Raw genomic sequence first — 21,614 nt, 5'->3', positions numbered from 1 at the left:
TCTCATCTGATCATGTTAACCCCCTCTTAGCCAACAAGCTTCCAGGGAGGCCCACTGCTTTTAGCACAATGCTTTTTCATGAAAGTCCTCGTAACATGGACTACCTCTCTAGTTTCAATCTCTTACCATTCCCCTAATACCCTGAGCCACATTTAACAAACTACTTTAGATTATGGATTTTGTATTTGTAAGTGTTTATAGTAAAAACTATATAAGGATATTTATTTCCATTTGTTTTCCCATCAATAGAGCCCTACTTTGTATTCTGTACCCCACTAGTTAAAACAGATAAAAAATTAGGAATAGGAGGCTCAGAGAACTATTTGTGCCTACCCCAAACATCATTAGAAAATCACTGTGCCTAACCTAACCTACTCTCTCATACTCCTTCAGGTCTGCACTTCCAGTTTTCCTTTCTGTTGCATCTTTGCTTTAATGACAGCTGGTCCTTCAAAGCTCAAGTTAGGCTCTATTCGCAGAGCAACTACCTGTAAGGCTACTGCAGTACTTGTCACTCTGCAGTACAGTTGACTATTTACTTCTCTGTTGCCCCATCTGAAGGCACACACTGAGCTCTGCACCTCTGTTCCCTCAGCCCCAAGGACAATGCAGGCTGTAGGTTTGTTGACTGGATGGCTATCAGCACCTATGGAACTTCTCAGCTGTACGAAACTGTACAAATTAGGAGGCATCAGAAAGGGAAATGTGGAATTCTGGCAGGGCATTTCAGTTTATAAAGATTCAGAGATTATTTCCTCTCCCTTCCCTTTTTCTTTCCAATCTAGTTCATGCTATCTGCTCTATTGTCTACACTCAAAAGTAATGGTAAATCTGAACTTTTTTTCATTTTTAGCTCTTAAAAAATGTGTTACGCTTTCCTACCCCTTTACTCTTCCGTTTTATTCTCTTAAACTTTTTTGGTGAAACAACACACTCACATAAAAGTACATAAAACATACATGTACAGCTTAATGAATAAAGTGAACATACATATAACTACAACCAAGGTCAAGAACTAGAACAGTCAACTATTTCTTCCTCCAAAGGCTTCCTATTCCCCTTCATTTTAGATAACTGTGGGAGAGAATAAAGAAAACCTCACAGTTTTTTGGATCAGCCCCTGAATTCATATCTCTGCACGATCCTGGGCCATGGCAGGTAAAGAGAAGCACTAAGATGCCAGGGTACATGTGTATTTGTATCTGTAAGTATGTGTGAGGGCATGCCCTCACAGGCCAAGGCACTGGTGAAAAGCAATCTTAAAAGGTAGGGTAAATCTATATTTCTAATGGTAAACACTCTGCTGCTTAGTAAAACAGTACTCTGCTGCTTACAGCTTAAACCAAACCTTAACAAACAGGAAACCACATAATTTTCAAGACACAAGTTTCAAAACAACACAAATTTAAGCCCAATTACCTATATTTGCTTCACCCCCATTGTGGATAGGAAAGATGCTTTAAGTGAAAAGTTGGCATTATGGGGTCACACAATCCCAGCCACCCAATAGGCTCATTCCATTCAACCAGAAGAGGGGTTCTCTATGCTCACAGCAGGCATACAACAGGGTAGCACATATATGCTCTCTGAGTGAGAAAGCAACACCTTCTCACATACAACCCCCTGGAGAGAGATGGGGAAGGGGAGGGGGGAGGACTTTACACCTGCAAACTCCTAACTCTATCAGCGCTAGGACTGGGAAAAACAGCACATATTTTAAAGAAAGAAAAAAGGTTTCCTGATAAAGCCAGTAACTTTTAAAGAAGGATGTTCTTAAGCCATTTTTTCCTAGGAGACTAGTAAGTGTAATGACTCAACATCCAAGTCTTTGTCTCCTTAATGGACTGAGTCAAGCCCTAATGACTGTATAAGCAAACTGCTTAAAAGGGCAGCTGTCAGAATTCTTATTCTTCTTGGCAGAAAAACACTATAAGCACAAAGTGTTGTCATACTAATTAAGGCATCTCAACTTCAAGGCACATCTGTCCCTGGGCCTTTGGATAATCAAAATGACCACTAAAAATAGAACAGTGGTATCTCCAATGGGGCAGGTACGAGCCACTCCCAATCCTAAGAGATTCCAGTGAGAAGTGACCTGGGATGCACACGTCTTACAATACCATTGAATGTCCATCTATATGTAGCCATATGTTTTAAGTTTTTACTTTATGTTCTATTAAGGTTAGCAGACAAAAGTAATTAACAGACATATAACTCTTGGCCCATAGTGAAAATCCAGCTAGCTGACTAGCTAACTGAGGTCTGGCAGGGAAGAAAACTGCTCTCCAGGTCTAAAAAAAACACTGCTCGCATTGCAACTCCATGAGTTTCATGATGAACATCTTGGTATTTTTTTTCAATTTCCCCATCACCAAAAGTAAGCCAGCTCTGCCTGTCAAGGTGCCAGGCTGCACGGCAGCAGTGTCAAAGGCTGCCATTTGCTTCAAGGCACCGCCACCTGCAGGAGCACAACGTTTTGTCTCTGGAAAAGAAACACATCTGCCTTTGCCAGGGTCCTCCCACTGTGCCGCCCATCTGGAGCAGGTGAGCTGGAAGGCAAGCCTGGGCATGGGTGAGACGGGGGTGAGCAGGGGAGATGAGGCCTCAAGGGAGATGGCACATGGAGGAAGAAGGCAGTGCTGTGTCATGTCACATCCTGCTAACCACATTTGCCAAAAAGCTTGTGAAATTACCCTTATTAGTGATATTTTAATCACATGTAACAAATGGTTGGTTGTTTTTAGGGGACAAGACCTGCAAAGTCAAGGTTCCACCTGGGCCATCTGTTCACAAGGTCACATGACCTCACTGATACCAATAAACAGATGATATCTTCGTGCCAGCCACCAAAGGCACGAGGACAATATTGTCCTTTGGATAGAAGGCTCAAAGCAACAGGGTTCTTCTAGGACAGGACCACACAATACCTGCCTACTATTAACCAGACCAAACACACTCAAATTCAGGCCAGAGTGCTGAGACGAGTCACTTCTGGAAATGACTGATACCTGAAATTCTTTCCTTTATATTCTTTCCCTTTCACTGAAAAAAATAAATTCAAGTCTGGTTATGGTCTTGACATCAGATCTTTTTTTTTTTTAAATTCAGTATAGTTTTGATTTACAAGATGGTATTCATTTCAGGTATACAGCAAAGTGATTCAGCTATATATATATTTTTCATATTGTTTTCCATCATAGGTTATTACAAGATCTTGAATATAGTTCCCTGTGTTATATAGTAAATCCTTGTTCCTTATCTGTTCTATGTAGAGTAGTTTGTGTCTGTTAATCCCATACTTCTAATTTAACCCCCACTCGTCCCCTTCTCCTTCAGTAACCATAAGTTTGTTTTCTAAGTCTGTGAGTCTGTTTCTATTTTGTATATAAGTTCATTTGTATTATTTTTTAGATTCCACATATAAGTGATATCATAAAATATTTGTCTTTCTCCACCTGACTTACTTCACTTAATATGATATTCTCTAGGTCCATCGTTGTTGGGGTGAATGGCATTATTTCATTGTTTTTTACAGTTGAGTAATATTCCACTGTGTATATATACCACATCTTCTTAAACGAGTTGTCTGTTGATGGGCACTTGGGCTGTTTCCATGTTTTGGCTGTTGTAAATAGTGCTGCTATGAACATCAGGGTACATGTATCTTTTTGAATTAGGGCTTTTGTCTTTTCTGGAAATATGCCCAGGAGTGGGATTGCTGGATCATATGGCAACTCTATTTTTAATTTCTTAAGGAACCTCCATAGTGTTTTACATAGTGGCTGCACCAATTTACATTCCCACCAACAGTGTACAAGGGTTCCCTTTTCGCCACACACTCTCCAGCATTTATTATTTGTAGACTTTTTGATGATAGCCATTCTGACTAGTGTGAGGTGATACCTCATTATAGTTTTGATTTGCATTTCTCTAATAATTAACAATGTTGAGGGCTTCCCTGGTGGCACAGTGGTTGAGAATCTGCCTGCCAATGTAGGGGACACAGGTTCGAGCCCTGGTCTGGGAAGATCCCACATGCCGTGGAGCAACTAAGCCCATGCACCACAACTACTGAGCCTGTGACCTAGAGCCCATGAGCCACAACTACTGAGCCCGCGTGCCCAGAGCCTGTGCTCCACAAAAAGAGAAGCCACCACAATGAGAAGCCCGTGCACCACAACCAAGAGTAGCCCCCGTTCGCCTCAATTAGAGAAAGCCCGTCCGCAGCAACAAAGACCCAACACAGCCAAAATTAAATAAATACAATAAATAAATTTATAACAAACAAACAAAAAAACAATGTTGAGCATCTTTTCATGTGCCTGTTGGTCATCTGTATGTCTTCTCTGGAGAAATGTCTATTTAAGTCTTCTGCCCACTTTTTAATTGGGTTGTTTGTTTTTTTGATGCTGAGTTTTATGAGCTGTTAGTATATTTTGGACATTAACCCCTTGTCAGTAGCATCATTTGCAAATATTTTCTCCCATTCCGTACTTTGTCCTTTTGTTTTGTTGACGGTTTCCTTCACTGTGCAAAAGCTTTTAAGTTTGATTAGGTCCCATTTCTTTATTTTTGCTTTTATTTCTTTTGCCTTGGGAGACTGACCTAAGAAAATATTGCCACAATTTATGTCCAAGAATGTTTTGCTTATGTTCTCTTATAGGAGTTTTATGGTGGCATGTCCTGTATTTAGGTCTTTAAATCATTTTGAGTTTATTTTTGTATGTGGTGAGAGGGAGTGTTCTAATTTCACTGATTTACATGTAACTGTCCAGCTTTCCCAATACCACTTGCTAAAGATTGTCTTTTCTCCATTGTATATTCTTGCCTCCTTTGTCATCGATTAATTGACCATAGGTACGTGGGTTTATTTCTGGCTCTCTATTCTGTTCCATTGACCTACATGTCTGTTTTTGTGCCAATACCACGTTGTTTTGATTACTGTAGCTTTGTAGTATTTGACATCAGATCTTTAAATCATGCTATTTGGGAGCTGGAAGAAACCATAAAAATTACCCATATGCTTTTTCTCGCAAGGTTTTTCATCTAGCTCATGGGAGAGCTAGTGCTATACCTCCTGCAGCAGGGATCTTTCAATTTTACTAGTTTTCAAACTTCAGTAGGAAAGGGACAGAGAAGTCACTTTTTCAAATAAAATCTTACATGGAATTCCTATATATAAAATAGATAAAAGTTGGGAATTCTCTGGTGGTCCAGTGGTTAGGACTCGGTGTTTTCACTGCCAGAGCCCGGGTTCAATACATGGCCGGGGAACTAAGATCCCACAAGTCATGCAGCACGGCCAAACAAAAAAAAAAACAAAGCAAAAAAATTAAAATAGATAAAAGTTGAGCTGATCTATATGAAGCAGAGCTAAAGTTTCACTACACTGGTCTTCCTTGGTGAGTTTCCTGAGGCAGCTTCATGTAATAAAGTTTGAAAACCACCATACCAGGCTGGATGATATTTTTCCAACATTATTTCTATTGTTTGCTTGCTAAGCATTTACAGGTATAGCCCCATAAGAAGATAAATTACCAAAGGCTCATCAAGCACTTCAGAAAATGTTCTCTGAAAACACTTTGGCCAGTGAATAGCAGCAGTAAAGCCCTGAAGATTACACACCATGGAGGCCAGCATTCTACTCTAAGCCTTGTCACAAACTCTGCGTTCCCCAAGGATATCAAATCCGGCTGGTTCATCTCTCAGTTCCCACATATGTAAAATGGAGATATCCATGGATAATAACAGATAATTTTAGGGCATTCATATGGACTACACCAAATGTGCCACATTTGACCATAGGTATGTGGGTTTCAAGCAAGAAATAGCTCCATAATTAATCACTCTCCCTTCTGTAGTCCTTTAATCAAATCATAAGGAGAATTTAAACAAGCATCATGCAAACTATGCCTGTAAGTCATTACAAATTTTTCAAAATAATCCTGTTAAAAATCTAGCAGCTCCTTAATGATGGAGTCATTTATTAAATACTTATTATCTTTCAGGGAGTTACCATTCACTCATTCAAAATATATTTTATTAAATTTATTAAACCAATGGCATACATAATTTGCCACAATTGATCACTCCTTCCTTCTTAATAGATGAAGAAAGTGAGGCTCAGGAAACATAAGTAACTTATTCAAGATTACACAAGCTAGTACATACCAGAGAAGAGATCAGAACTTGGGTATATCTGACTCCAAAATCCATGCTCAAAGAAGCCTCATAAACATTTAAGATTGGGGGAAAAAAAAATATTTGAGATTGGGGAGTCAAACTTATAGCAAAAGCCTAATAAGCCCTTTCTCTGCTCGTTGGGGCTAACCAGGAGCCGACCAACTTAACTGTACACATGAGTCTAAATAAAAACTAAAACGAAGGTTCTTGATTTTTTCCTCCAATCTGTGTGTCTTTTTCATCTTCTCCTGCTGATTTCATATCTTTAATTCTTACATGAAGTAACACCTCTTCATTAAGAATACTTTAATAAAATTCCCTTTCAGTGTATAAATGCACAATAACATTTTCAATGGTATATGTGGACCTAACTGGATGACATTTATTCAGCAAACATTTATTGAACACCTACCATGGGCACATATTTATACCTTAACTATATAATCCTACGTGGGGATCTTGACTTTTTAGTAGAACTGAATATTTCATGCCTCCCCAAATGAACAAGCACACTTGTACATTAGTCCAGTAACTAATAAAGGAGACAGTACGAAAGAGTATGGTATTTGAAGTTAAGAGTCTTACTTCAGCCTTTTATAGGTGATATATGTGCCTCTCGTATACTTGGACACATAAGAGGAATATTTAACCCTTCTATTAACCAGTCTTAGCATCTCTGTAAGCAAAATGGGACTAACTCATCTTATGGTATCATAAGAAGCACTAAATAAGGTCCCATATATGGTTATCTAGGATAGCACTGTCCAAGAAAACTTTCTATGATGATGAAAATGCTCTGTATCTGTAATGTCCAATATGGTAGCCATTAGCCACATGTGGCTATTGAGCACTTGAAATGTGGCTAATGTGACTGAGGAACCAAAGTTTTTTAAAGAAACAAAAGTTTATTTCTCTTTCAAAGTCCAGGAGACTCTCACCTAGGAACTGAATTTTAAATTAAATTGAAACAAAATTTTTTATTGAAACATAGTTGATTTACAATATTATATTAGTTTCAGGTATCTAACACAGGGATTCAATATTTTTATACATTATACTCTGATTAAAGTTATTACAAAATAATGGCTATATTTCCCTGTGCTGTACAATATATCCTTGTTGCTCATTTATTTTATACATAGTAGTCTGTATCTCTTAATGCCATACTTCTATCTTGCCTCTCCTCTCTTCCCTCTCCCCACTGGTAAGCACTAGTTTGTTCTCTGTATCTGTGAATCTGTTTCTGTTTTGTTATATACATTTGTTTGTTTTATTTTTTAGATTCCACATATAAATGATAAGAGTACTTGTCTTTCTCTGACTTATTTCACTAAGCTTAGTATCCTCTAGGTCCATCCACATTGTTGCAAATGGCAGAATTTCATTCTTTTTTACGGCTGAGTAATATTCCATTGTATATATATGTGTGTGTGTGTGTGTGTGTGTGCATGTATATATATATATATATATATACCATATCTTTTTTATCCATTCATCCATTGATAGTTTTAATTAATTTAAATTTAATTAGCCACATATGACTAGTGGCTACCATACTGGACTGTGTCAATCTAGAAAAAAGCCTAGCACATAATAGATGGTCAACGTTGGTTTATTTCTATTTTCCTTATCAATATCAGTATCCCACTCTTTACCAGCAAATCAGTTCAACTAAAATAGCACAACAAACAATCTCCGATAGGAAACTAACTTATAGCTATTAAATTGCTTCTTCGACCAAACAGTAAGAGCAGCATAAAAACAAAAGTGAATTTATTAGTTAGGTCTATGTGCCATACACTGTGCTAACAGCTTTGTGTGATTACCTCATTTAACCTTTATAATAACTCTATGAAGTAGGTGCCATTATTCTATAAGTAGGGAAATTAAGCTTAGAATTTATCCAAAGACACATAGCTAGCAAGTCAGTGGGCAAAGATTTAAACCCAGGCAGTGTAATTCCAGACACTGTGTTTAACCAACAAGCTAAACCACCTGCATCTTAAAGAACCAATTTACATAAAATTGGCAAACAGCACAGTACACAACAAACTGGAAATCAAACAATTTGAGCTACAGACACAAAGTTACACATGCTAACTAGCTGACTCAAAGTAAGTCTCATGTGTCAACTGGTGTGACTATATAAATGTACCAAATCTAGTGACTTTTTAGTTATTAGGAAGACTGAAATACTACCATCACCTCTCTCCCCATAATAAAATGACTGAAATATGAATTAGTATTTTAGAACTAACAATCTATTTTGACTGGAGGGTGGGGGAGCAGGGATTGGACCTAGAAGCACAAGGCAGAGGTAATCAATATTTACAAGAGCCCCATGTCACTGTCTACAAGGGATATTTATTTGTTAAGACATCAAACATTTCTGCTAGGAGATTAACCGGATTCACTACATTTGCATCAAGCACACTGCCACTCTTATCTCAATTCTAAAAGAAGCTTAACTCACTTATGTCTGTAGCATTTAAGACAAAGTGTTTACTGTGCCCAAAGCTGGAATTCTTATTCCAATTCTGCCTGACAAGTCAGAGGAATATTTTACACAGCAAGCCACAGCACACTCTTTACTGAATACCACAGGAACTTCTAAGTGGCAGGAAAGGTCATATGTGATTCATTTTCCTCTCTCGTGGAGAAATGAACAAAAAAGGCCACTGACCTTTCACCCAGATCAAAACAATGCATGTAAATTTGTCTCCTCTCCCCTATCCATCATGTTTCTAGCCTCTCTTCAAACTTCATAATCCTTCATATTGCACAAACCCCTTGGTCAAAGACAGCAAAAAGAGATCCTATTTATTGAAGATAATTAATGAGAACCTACTGTATAGTTCAGGGAACTCTACTCAATGCTCTGTGGTGACCTAAATGGGAAGGAAATCCAAAAAAGAGAGGATATATGTATATGTATAGCTGATTCACTTTGCTGTACAGTAGAAACTAACACAACATTGTAAAGCAACTATACTCCAATAAAAATTAATTAATTTAAAAAAAGAGATTCTATTTATTGAGAAGTTCTCAATTCAGCATTATTAGGCACTAGAAAATAAACTGCTTTAAAGATCTGTAAAAAATAACTAAAATAAACCAAAAGCCTGTACTTGTTTTGATTTCTGTCATAACTCAGCTTAAGCAAGTCCAGATGGAAAAAAAAACCCAAAAACCTATGTTCCAGAAACATTACTGAAAAACCAAGGAGCTGTCAAGGCAGAACAGGCAAGTAATTATGGCACCATTAGTGTAGCTTTTGCCTGACCTGCTGTGTGACCTGGAGCTAATCCCTTTGCCACTTTATGCTTTTCATTCCGTATCATTGATAGAGAATTAACTGCTATATATTTCAGCGGACTAGTGAGTAGATTAAATTATTAAGCAAAATGCTTTGGGCAAAAGTCATATGAATGTTAAATATTACGATTTACAAGCATTCACTTTCCTAGCACTCCTGCGGGGTTAGGAAGTTATCTCGATTTCATAGATGAGTAAACAGGCACAGGGGGTAAGGTCACATGGTAAAGCTGTTTACAAAGTCCCTGTGGGAAGGGAATAATACACACCTGTAGCAATCATACGAACATTCTTAGCACATCCTATACAATCTTTAATACAGTCAATCCTTTTTTTCCCCTTTCTTTCTTTTTTCATTCAATCCTTAACTTAATGTTGCATCTTTTAACATGCTGTCAGTGGAACAGTGACAGCTCTAAGGTAACAACAAGGCCAGAATAAGTGAGAAAGAATAATTCTGTGTGCCTAGGCAAGAAGAGTCATTGAAAGACACAGTTAAGGGCTTCCCTGGTGGCGCAGTGGTTGGGAGTCTGCCTGCCAATGCAGGGGACACGGGTTCGAGCCCTGGTCTGGAAGGATCCCACATGCCGCGGAGCAACTAAGCCCGTGAGCCACAACTACTGAGCCTGCGCGTCTGGAGCCTGTGCTCCGCAATGGGAGAGGCCACGACAGTGAGAGGCCCGCGCACCACGATGAAGAGTGGCCCTCGCTTGCCACAGCTGGAGAAAGCCCTCGCACAGAAACGAAGACCCAACACAGCCAAAAATAAATAAATAAATAAATAAATTTATTAAAAAAAAAAAAAAAGACACAGTTAATCTCAAAATGAAATTTGCATTATTATTTTTAAGGTTTTATCTCTACTACCGAGTAATTCAACCATGGGAAATAAGAAACATGGTTTGCTATGAAAACACTGAAAAAAAATTAAAAGGCCATCACAGGGCCTTCCTGTTGGTGTACCCCATCCAGATTCTCTGCAATGTATATTCACCCTCTGGGCTTTAATTAGCAACTATGCAGAAAGAAAAAACAAATATAACAAGACTGAAAAATAACAAGTAGCAATGGTAAGGGCTCAGGAAGGCCAAACAGAGCAAAAATACTACTCGTGTGTAACAGGAACAGAAAAGAAGCACAGACTTCTCTGCTCCTAAGGCTGCTTGTTATATTGCTTACCCGACTCCGAAGATAGTCAGCCAGGTTTCGGCGAGTGAAATTAGCTGCTGCTGTGGGAGACAATTCATAACCTGGTATGAAAGATAAATAATCATATTTAAAGTAAAGCAGAAGGAATATCAGTACCCAAATCCTTCCACTACTCCTGTTCTTACAGCCTACCACCCTCTGGACATTCAGAGTATACACCGAATAAAGAGTACAATCATACTTCTTCTCAACGGTTGTGAAATAGCTAGTTAGTACTGGCAGTAATTACTGTTCATAAAACAGAACCAACGTAACTATTCTACAGTGAGATCAAATTCATAGCCTTGCTCAAGCTATTCCTTCAACACACTGTGGTTTCCTCTGTAGAAGGAAAGAGGTACAAATACACAGGTGTTGGAAAAAAAGAAAGAGGTCTTGAGATGACAATTTTTAAAATTTATATAAAAAGGGATATCAGGAAAAGAGAGGCTGGAAATTAGGATAGCCTCAAAGACATACTTTATGAGGTTTTCTTTTCTTTAAAAAAAAAAGACATTTTATTAAGAAGTGTATTATTTTCAAAAGTACAAGCCACAGGGAAAAAATGTTTCTATCACTATCTACAATACTTTAAAAATAGAGGATCTCCAGCATAAAACCTCTAAGTAAAGTTGTAATGCCAGCAAAAGTACAGCCCAGAGGAATGGCGTCAGGTGTGCATTAACAATGCACTCAAGAGCCTCCCATCAAGCCTCTTAGATAGCCTCAACCACCAAAGGACAGACAGCAGAAGCAAGAAAAACTACAATCCTGCAGCCAATGGACCAAAAACCACAGTTACAGAAAGATAGACAAGATGAAAAGGCAGAGGGCTATATACCAGATGAAGGAACAAGAAAAAACCCCAGAAAAACAACTAAATGAAGTGAAGATAGGCAACCTTCCAGAAAAAGAATTCAGAATAATGATAGTGAAGATGATCCAGGACCTCGGAATAAGAATGGAGGCAAAGACTGAGAAGATGCAAGAAATGATTAACAAAGACCTAGAAGAATTAAAGAACAAACAAACAGAGATGACCAATACAATAACTGAAATGAAAACTACACTAGAAGGAATCAATAGCAGAATAACTGAGGCAGAAGAACGGATAAGTGACCTGGAAGACAGAATGGTGGAATTCACTGCTGCGGAACAGACTAAAGAAAAAAGAATGAAAAGAAATGAAGACAGCCTAAGAGACCTCTGGGACAACATTAAACGCAACAACGTTCGCATTATAGGGGTCCCAGAAGGAGAAGAGAGAGAGAAAGGACCAGAGAAATTATTTGAAGAGATTATAGTCGAAAACTTCCCTAACATGGGAAAGGAAATAGCCACCCAAGTCCAGGAAGCGCAGAGAGTCCCATACAGGATAAACCCAAGGAGAAACACACAGAGACACATAGTAATCAAATTGGCAAAAATTAAAGACAAAGAAAACTTATTGAAAGCAGCAAGGGAAAAACAACAAATAACATACAAGGGAACTCCCATAAGGTTAACAGCTGATTTCTCAGCAGAAACTCTACAAGCCAGAAGGGAGTGGCATGATATACTTAAAGTGATGAAAGGGAAGAACCTACAACCAAGATTACTCTACCCGGCAAGGATCTCATTTAGATTTGATGGAGAAATCAAAAGCTTTACAGACAAGCAAAAGCTAAGAGAATTCAGCACCACCAAACCAGCTCTACAACAAATGCTAAAGGAACTTCTCTAAGTGGGAAACACAAGAGAAGAAAAGGACCTACAAAAACAAACCCAAAACAATTAAGAAAATGGTCATAGGAACATACATATCGATAATTACCTTAAATGTGAATGGATTAAATGCTCCAACCAAAAGACACAGGCTTGCTGAATGGATACAAAAACAAGACCCATATATATGCTGTCTACAAGAGACCCACTTTAGACCTAGGGACACATACAGACTGAAAGTGAGGGGATGGAAAAAGGTATTCCATGCAAATGGAAATCAAAAGAAAGCTGGAGTAGCTATACTCATATCAGATAAAATAGACTTTAAAATAAAGAATGTTACAAGAGACAAGGAACGACACTACATAATGATCAAGGGATCAATCGAAGAAGAAGATATAACAATTATAAATATATATGCACCCAACATAGGAGCACCTCAATACATAAGGCAACTGCTAACAGCCATAAAAGAGGAAATTGACAGTAACACAATAATAGTGGGGGACTTTAACACCTCACTTACACCAATGGACAGATCATCCAAAATGAAAATAAATAAGGAAACAGAAGCTTTAAATGACACAATAGACCAGATAGATTTAATTGATATTTATAGGACATTCCATCCAAAAACAGCAGATTACACGTTCTTCTCAAGTGCGCACGGAACATTCTCCAGGATAGATCACATCTTGGGTCACAAATCAAGCCTCAGTAAATTTAAGAAAATTGAAATCATATCAAGCATCTTTTCTGACCACAACGCTATGAGATTAGAAATGAATTACGGGAAAAAAACGTAAAAAAGACAAACACATGGAGGCTAAACAATACGTTACTAAATAACCAAGAGATCACTGAAGAAATCAAAGAGGAAATAAAAAAATACCTAGAGACAAATGACAATGAAAACACGACGACCCAAAACCTATGGGATGCAGCAAAAGCAGTTCTAAGAGGGAAGTTTATAGCTATACAAGCCTACCTCAAGAAACAAGAAAAATCTCAAGTAAACAATCTAACCTTACACCTAAAGAAACTAGAGAAAGAAGAACAAACAAAACCCAAAGTTAGCAGAAGGAAAGAAATCATAAAGATCAGAGCGGAAATAAATTAAATAGAAACAAAGAAAACAATAGCAAATATCAATAAAACTAAAAGCTGGTTCTTTGAGAAGATAAACAAAATTGATAAGCCATTAGCCAGACTCATCAAGAAAAAGAGGGAGAGGACTCAAATCAATAAAATCAGAAATGAAAAAGGAGAAGTTACAACAGACACTGCAGAAATACAAAGCATCCTAAGAGACAACTACAAGCAACTTTATGCCAATAAAATGGACAACCTGGACGAAATGGACAAATTCTTAGAAAGGTATAACCTTCCAAGACTGAATCAGGAAGAAACAGAAAATATGAACAGACCAATCACAAGTAATGAAATTGAAACTGTGATTAAAAATCTTCCAACAAACAAAAGTCCAGGACCAGATGGCTTCACAGGTGAATTCTATCGAACACTGAGAGAAAAGCTAACACCTATCCTTCTCAAACTCTTCCAAAAAACTGCAGAGGAAGGAACACTCCCAAACTCATTCTATGAGGCCACCATCACCCTGATACCAAAACCAGACAAAGACACTACAAAAAAAGAAAATTACAGACCAATATCACTGATGAATATAGATGCAAAAATCCTCAACAAAATACTAGCAAACAGAATCCAACAACACATTAAAAGGATCATACACCACGATCAAGTGGGATTTATCCCAGGGATGCAAGGATTCTTCAATATACGCAAATCAATCAATGTGATACACCATATTAACAAATTGAAGAAGAAAAACCATATGATCATCTCAATAGATGCAGAAAAAGCTTTTGACAAAATTCAACACCCATTTATGATAAAAACTCTCCAGGGCTTCCCTGGTGGCGCAGTGGTTGAGAATCTGCCTGCTAATGCAGGGGACACGGGTTCGAGCCCTGGTCTGGGAAGATCCCACATGCCGCGGAGCAACTGGGCCCGTGAGCCACAACTGCTGAGCCTGCGCGTTTGGAGCCTGTGCCCCGCAACGGGAGGGGCCGCGATAGTGAGAGGCCCGCACATGGTGATGAAGAGTGGTCCCTGCACCACGATGAAGAGTGGCCCCCGCTTGCCGCAACTAGAGAAAGCCCTCGCACGAAACGAAGACCCAACACAGCTAAAAAAATAAAATAAATAAATAAATAAATAATGTAGCTATAAAGAACCAACTTTAAAAAAAAAAAAACTCTCCAGAAAGTGGGCATAGAGGGAACCTACCTCAACATAATAAAAGCCATATATGACAAACCCACAGCAAACATCATTCTCAATGGTGAAAAACTGAAAGCATTTCCTCTAAGATCAGGAACGAGACAAGGATGTCCACTCTCACCACTATTATTCAACATAGTTCTGGAAGTCCTAGCCACGGCAATCAGAGAAGAAAAAGAAATAAAAGGAATACAAATTGGAAAAGAAGAAGTAAAACTGTCACTGTTTGCAGATGACATGATATTATACATAGAGAATCCTAAAACTGCCACCAGAAAACTGCTAGAGCTAATTAATGAATATGGTAAAGTTGCAGGATACAAAATAAATGCACAGAAATCTCTTGCATTCCTATACACTAATGATGAAAAATCTGAAAGAGAAATTATGGAAACACTCCCATTTACCATTGCAACAAAAAGAATAAAATACCTAGGAATAAACCTACCTAGGGAGACAAAAGACCTGTATGCAGAAAACTATAAGACACTGATGAAAGAAATTAAAGATGATACCAACATATGGAGGGATATACCATGTTCTTGGATTGGAAGAATCAATATTGTGAAAATGACTATACTACCCAAAGCAATCTACAGATTCAATGCAATCCCTATCAAATTACCAATGGCATTTTTTACAGAACTAGAACAAATCATCTTAAAATTTGTATGGAGACACAAAAGACCCCGAATAGCCAAAGCAGTCTTGAGGGAAAAAAACGGAGCTGGAGGAATCAGACTCCCTGACTTCAGACTATACTACAAAGCTACAGTAATCAAGACAATATGGTACTGGCACAAAAACAGAAACATAGATCAATGGAACAAGATAGAAAGCCCAGAGATAAACCCACGCACCTATGGTCAACTAATCTATGACAAAGGAGGCAAAGATATACAATGGAGAAAAGACAGTCTCTTCAATAAGTGGTGCTGGGAAAACTGGACAGCTACATGTAAAAGAATGAAATTAGAATACTCCCTAACACCATACACAAAAATAAACTCAAAATGGATTAGAGACCTAAATGTAAGACTGGACACTATAAAACTCTTAGAGGAAAACATAGGAAGAACACTCTTTGACATAAATCACAGCAAGATCTTTTTTGATCCACCTCCTAGAGTAATGGAAATAAAAACAAAAATAAACAAATGGGACCTAATAAAAAATAAAAAAATAAAAAAAAAACAATGCACTCACTTTGGGAATTAATACCCCAGTAAAATGGGGCTAGTGCCAAAAGACACAAGAATGACCGACAATTCAGTAGACCCACACAGAATATGCCAGTTTGGAAAGACAGCATGTGGTTATTTCCTACAACATTCCAAACACCAGTGTCACAGCAGGTAAGATGTAGATTAAAATTCTAACAAATATTTATACAACAGCTACTATGTTTCACGGTCTATGCTAGGTGCTTTCACATACATTACTGAATTTCATCCTTATAGAAAGTCTACTAGTACATGTTAAACTATGATGGAAGCAATTCTGAATAAGCAGGAATGCTTTTCAATTCTCTACCTAACCCTCTATAAACAGCACTAAGGATTTGACAATTATCTTAAAGGCAGAAAAGTCTGATGCCTGACCATCTGCATATAGATTTTTCCTTCTTTCCCTTATTTTGGCTTAGTTCTTAAATTTTAATATGCATAACAGTTACTGTGTAGGGATACATGCACAAAACTATACTTGACAGGTAACTTAAGGGGTTTTTTTTTTTTTTTTGGTTGCACCACGCAGCATATGGGATCTTAGTTCTCCAACCAGGGATCGAACCGCGCCCCCTGCATTGGAAGCGTGGAGTCTTAACCACTGGACCACCAGGGAAGTCCCCGGCTTAAGGGGTTTTAAGGGCAATTTTAGTCATATACAATTTTTGGTTTATGTGCTGACTTTAGACCCTGACAGCTACGTAACAGAAGCTCTCTTGTTCATTCCTCCTCCCTCTCCTGGGACAGGACAGTGAAGTATTGCTCTACTGACTGTACTTCAGAAACACTGGCATCCTTCGCAGGCCATGTAGGCAATAAGTAGAGTCGTTAAAAAATAATTATTAAACTATTCTGAACTTGCTTAAACCTAAACACCATGTACTTTAAGTTCCTGAATGGCAGGAACTGAACCATATTCATCTTTGAATTCTCTGTGGTACTAGGCAGAGTGCTTAACATACATGAGGCCCTCAAAAATATTTACAGAATCGAATGCATGATGCTAAGTCTGCTGCCTAAAAAACTATATAAATAGATCATACCTAGTCATTTTACACATACAATTATATTCAAATTAAGCTCCTTCACAGTGCCACATTATAGCAGTGCTGTGTATAACAGTATTATTACACTGTGAAGTAAGTAACTGGAAGGAAGGTTCTTTCTGCTGGAGCATCACTATAAACTTCCCTGGATCAGAGGGATAGTGGCTAGTATTATTTCACAGGGAGGCTTTCCCAGTGGATAAGAGTTCATCAGCCGCAGAGAGAGCTCACAAAATATCTCACAGAAATCCTAATTATCTCCCTAGACAAGAACCTACCAGAGAGGCAAGGCAGAACCCTTTTATGACACAGTAAATCTCCTACAATTACACAGAGTTTAAAGTTTGCAAAGCATTTTCATACATATTATTCATTAATATTATTATAATACCATTTTATTTGTTTGTTTGTTTGTTTTTTGGCCATGCCACACGGCTTGCAGGATCTTAGTTCCCCGACCAGGGATTGAACCCGTGCCCCCTGCAATGGAAGCGTGGAGCCCTAACCACTGGACCACCAGGGAATTCCCAATAATACCATTTTAGAGATAAGGAAAATAAAGGTTCAGAGAGGATAAGTGATTTGTCACATAAAAAAAATAGTAAAACCAAGTTTAACTTAGGTCTTTTAGCTCTGAGATTTCAGATATACTTTAGCTCAAATCACATTCTCTAACACTTAAAAAGTCTGATATTAACATGCTCATTTTTCAAGATGGTATTAGTTTTATCCCCCAAGTATTAGTGTTGTAATGGTTCTCTTTTCTGCTCTGGGATTTTTGTAGAAAATCTTTAGGATCAGAAGGAGGATCTAGCTAAGGCTTTAAAAATAAGAAGACTCAAATAAAAATAAGACCACATTGGTCTGCTCATGTATAGAACTGCCAGTAGAGAATATTCTCTTTCAATACAAATTTAAAGACAAACCCACCAAAGCCATTTTCTAAGTATTACCCACCATTTCGCATCTTATAGAGCTGCACGTTTTTCTGAATATATTCTGCAAACTGTACAGTGTCTCCAGCCTCTCCAACACATAGGAGTAAGATTTTTTCACTCATCTTAAACATCTTGTCATGATCTGCTCAAAGAAAAAAACACAGTGTTAGAAACTGCCTTATCAGAAATTTATTCTTATTACATAGGCAACCACAAACAGGTTTATCAATTACTATACTGAATAATTTTATGAATCACTGTTTTTAGAAGACTTTAATGGGCAACTGTATCAATTACTCTCTTTCACTCTGCATGTTAAATTCATCTGCATATTTTATTAATATCAATTTCAGCTGGAGAATATATGTAAAAGCTGATAACTGAAAATATACATAAAAACGTCAAGGCACTTGAAATGCAATGAACAACAATTAAAGAAACTGAAGGAATCAAGCCAATGGCCATTATCTTTAGGCTCATGATTACAAAGCCCTGAAATGTCTCTACAAATACAAATGTTATTACATATACACATACAAAAACATATATGAAAACTACCAGTGCTACAATTAAGGAACCATGTCAAGAAAGAACAAAAAATCAACTGAGAATATAAATCACCGTAGAAAGTAAACCAACTCCATTTCCAAAGCAAAGAGAAAGTTAAAATGAGTGCCAAAGCAAAAATTCTAACAAATATTGTAATACTAAGCTATTTAAAAATACCTCAAAAATCCCAATGCTCTAATCTTATCTAACTGAACCAGACTCATTCAGATTAAACAGATAAATATTCAGATAGCAATTAATGCCCAAGGAAGAAAACTCCATATTCAGTCTGTAGCTTCAGAAAAAGGCTAAATCTCCCTATCTTACTCTCACTTTCACTTTTCATTTTTCAAATAGTGCTGAATAATCTTCCCTGGGAGACATGCTTCCTGTTTGAAAGCTTCTGAAATGTCAAAATCTCTTAATAGGATTTAAAAAACAGAATGCTACAGTTAAGTACTTTACAAGTGTTTGAGAGTTGTAGATACCAGTAATTTGGTTTCCTAGACTTTGCCGGGGGGAGAGGGGGAACCACATAAAATGTGCCTGTAGAGAGTATCAAATTGCCTTGAAACTCCTATATAAACACACTTTTATTTGTTATAGGCTACAGGAGATTTAAAGACTATTAATTTGCAAAATTGTTTATGAAAGAAAAAAATTCACTTATAAATATATTATCTATGCAAAGAAAAAGAACCAAAAGAGAATTAGATGCCATTGGCATCTGAGTTCTTGCCAGTGGCAAAAGTACAGGCAATTTTTATTTCCTTCATTATGCTTATGAGTATTTCCTAAAATGTCTATACTTAATATGCATCATCTTTGTAAGAAAATATTACTTAATAAGTTTATGTTATTATCATAATGAGAAAAGAAGCTGTTCTTATTTCAGGGGGGCAGGGGAAGCTTGTTTATAAAGAATTTATGTTACAATTAGAAGAAATGCTAAATTTTGAGACACTAAACTGTTCAATTTTGAAATGAACTTAATTCAAGGCCAAACGTGTTTTTTAAACATCTATTGTGTGGCCAGTGATTGGTGAAGGGGTATATAAAAAAAAAATGATAGATGCTAATTACTCCTTGAGTTATGCAGGAAATAGCCTATGTAGCTCTAGGAAATTTCTGATCCTTGACAAAGAACTTACAAGATCCACATACATGATACAAACGGACAACAAAATAAGCAACATGAGTGTACAATACTCTAGACTGGAACCCAATAGACCTTGGTTATAATCTGGGTTCAGCACTCTGAACTCGGGCAAATTATTTGCCCTTTCTAAGCCAGTTTCCAAGTGTGTAACATGGTAATACTATCACTGACACCTGCCTAACTCATAGGTGGGGAAAACTGTACATGTACAATATTATCATACTCAGTGTGAGACAATGTAGTTCAGATTATACACGTTACAGGAATTCAGAAAAAAGAGCAATCTGTGTGGGCTGAGGTACTGTAATTTAAAAGCAATTCTATACAGGCCAGAAGAGAAATGAAATGTGGCATATAACCAAACTGAAGAATTGTGTCATTTTAATAAGCAAGCAATCTCTGGGAAATATCTTCTCTATAGTATCAAAATATCTTACAAAGTGACAAACCAAAAAACTGATTGGAAGTATCACTCTCATTTTATATCTGGAGAAAAATGAATCTCAAAAGGTTATTCATTTTCAGCATTCTTGCCTACTCTACACAGTTCCTTCACGAAAAGAAAGGTAGGAAAAAGTCCTCATGCTACTCCGAAGCTTCTACCATAAACATTTTTATATCGGGAAATCAGAGCTGAGTACAGTTATTTCCAACCATTTTTCAAGAACTAACTCAAATTCATCTTTCTTCTACAGACCACAGTGATTTCTTTTCTCTGAATACCATAAGGATTTACTTTTGAAACCACTGATTTAAAAACTAATCTAATACTTACTAGTGATACTTCCTTCATCATACAAAATCATCTTGTAGTATTTATTTCCTGTTTTTTTAATGTCTTAGATCCCTTTATGGATTATACCCAATACACTGCATACCCTATAACACCTAGAAGTACTGTGTACGTAGGTAGGCTTAAAACACATTTTATTTTTCATAATGATTTCATATTCATTAATGTAATGAAACAGAACACCTATAAAGGTACTGACTTTGTTATAGCTCTATCTAGACACTACTTCATGCTAAACTCACTTGCATGTCAAAGGTCTTAATATTCAAAATAATGGACAGATTTACCCTCAAAAAAACAAATTGACTGTTTTGAAAAACATGGTTTACAAATAAACTTCTACAGACTAATCATGGAATTTCATAATTTGACTTGAGGAACAATCAATACCATAAATGTTTTAAAATTTAATAATTTTTCTTTCTTTAAGCCCAAAATGAACTGTTATCTGCCCTCAAAGCTTTCCCTAGTCTCTACAACTAGAATCTCTTCTTCCTCTGGAGTACCTAAAAACAACTCTGCTTCCTCTGCACTACCTGAGAAGCGTGACTGTACTTTTCATATGCAGCATCATTTTCTAGCTTGTGTCATAATTATTTGTACACATATCTGAATCCCTTATTAAATTGTAACTTCTAAGATAAGGGCCACATCTTATTCTTCTTTGCATCCCTTCAGCACCTAGCACTGTAATGGACACATAGGTGCCCAAAACCTATTTGTCAAATGAACATTAAATCATCTGAGCCAAAGAATAATACTCTTTTAACAGCAGTATACCTATGATCAATCACAAAAACCCACTCTTAAATTCCACAGATCAGCAACAAAAATCTTTTTAAAATTATTTATTGAGTACTTACGGTAGGGAGACAGTATAGTATAGCAGTTATGGCAAAAGATATGGAGTCAAACTGCATAGGTTTGAACCTGGGTTCTGCCACTTGCGGCCTTAGGCAAGTTTCTTAACCTCTATGCCTCAGAACTGTCATCTGTAAAGTGGCAATGTAATAGCACCCATTTCAAAAGGGTAAATGAATTAATGTAAATTGCTTAAAATAATACGTACATAAGTGCTTAGTATGTTTACTACTAAGTATTTGGCATGATGTTAAACATTTGCACAAAACTTTTTCACTCATTCCTCCCAACAAGCTTTTGAGGTTGGTATTACTAACCTGATTTAGCAGATGAGGAAATCTGGGCACT

The 21,614-nt window shown here is 37.2% G+C and overlaps 1 protein-coding gene across 2 annotated transcripts in view; it reads right to left on the bottom strand.

Moving 5' to 3' along the window:
- PSMB2 (proteasome 20S subunit beta 2) overlaps positions 1-21,614 on the bottom strand; it is a 40,992-nt gene that overhangs the window by 18,578 nt on the left and 800 nt on the right. For both annotated transcript variants that reach the window (XM_082363655.1, XM_082363654.1), the window contains exons 2-3: positions 17,924-18,046; positions 10,678-10,748 (exon numbers count right to left, since the gene is read on the bottom strand). In XM_082363655.1, the coding sequence (XP_082219781.1) occupies positions 10,678-10,748; positions 17,924-18,046 (194 nt within the window). The remainder of the gene's footprint in view (positions 1-10,677; positions 10,749-17,923; positions 18,047-21,614) is intronic.

Source organism: Balaenoptera borealis (genome assembly GCF_965194805.1).
Source record: "Balaenoptera borealis genome assembly, chromosome: 1".
Lineage (NCBI taxonomy): Eukaryota > Metazoa > Chordata > Mammalia > Artiodactyla > Balaenopteridae > Balaenoptera > Balaenoptera borealis.
The sequence above is the reverse complement of the archived record's forward strand: the minus strand, read 5'-3'. Positions and strand labels throughout refer to the sequence as shown.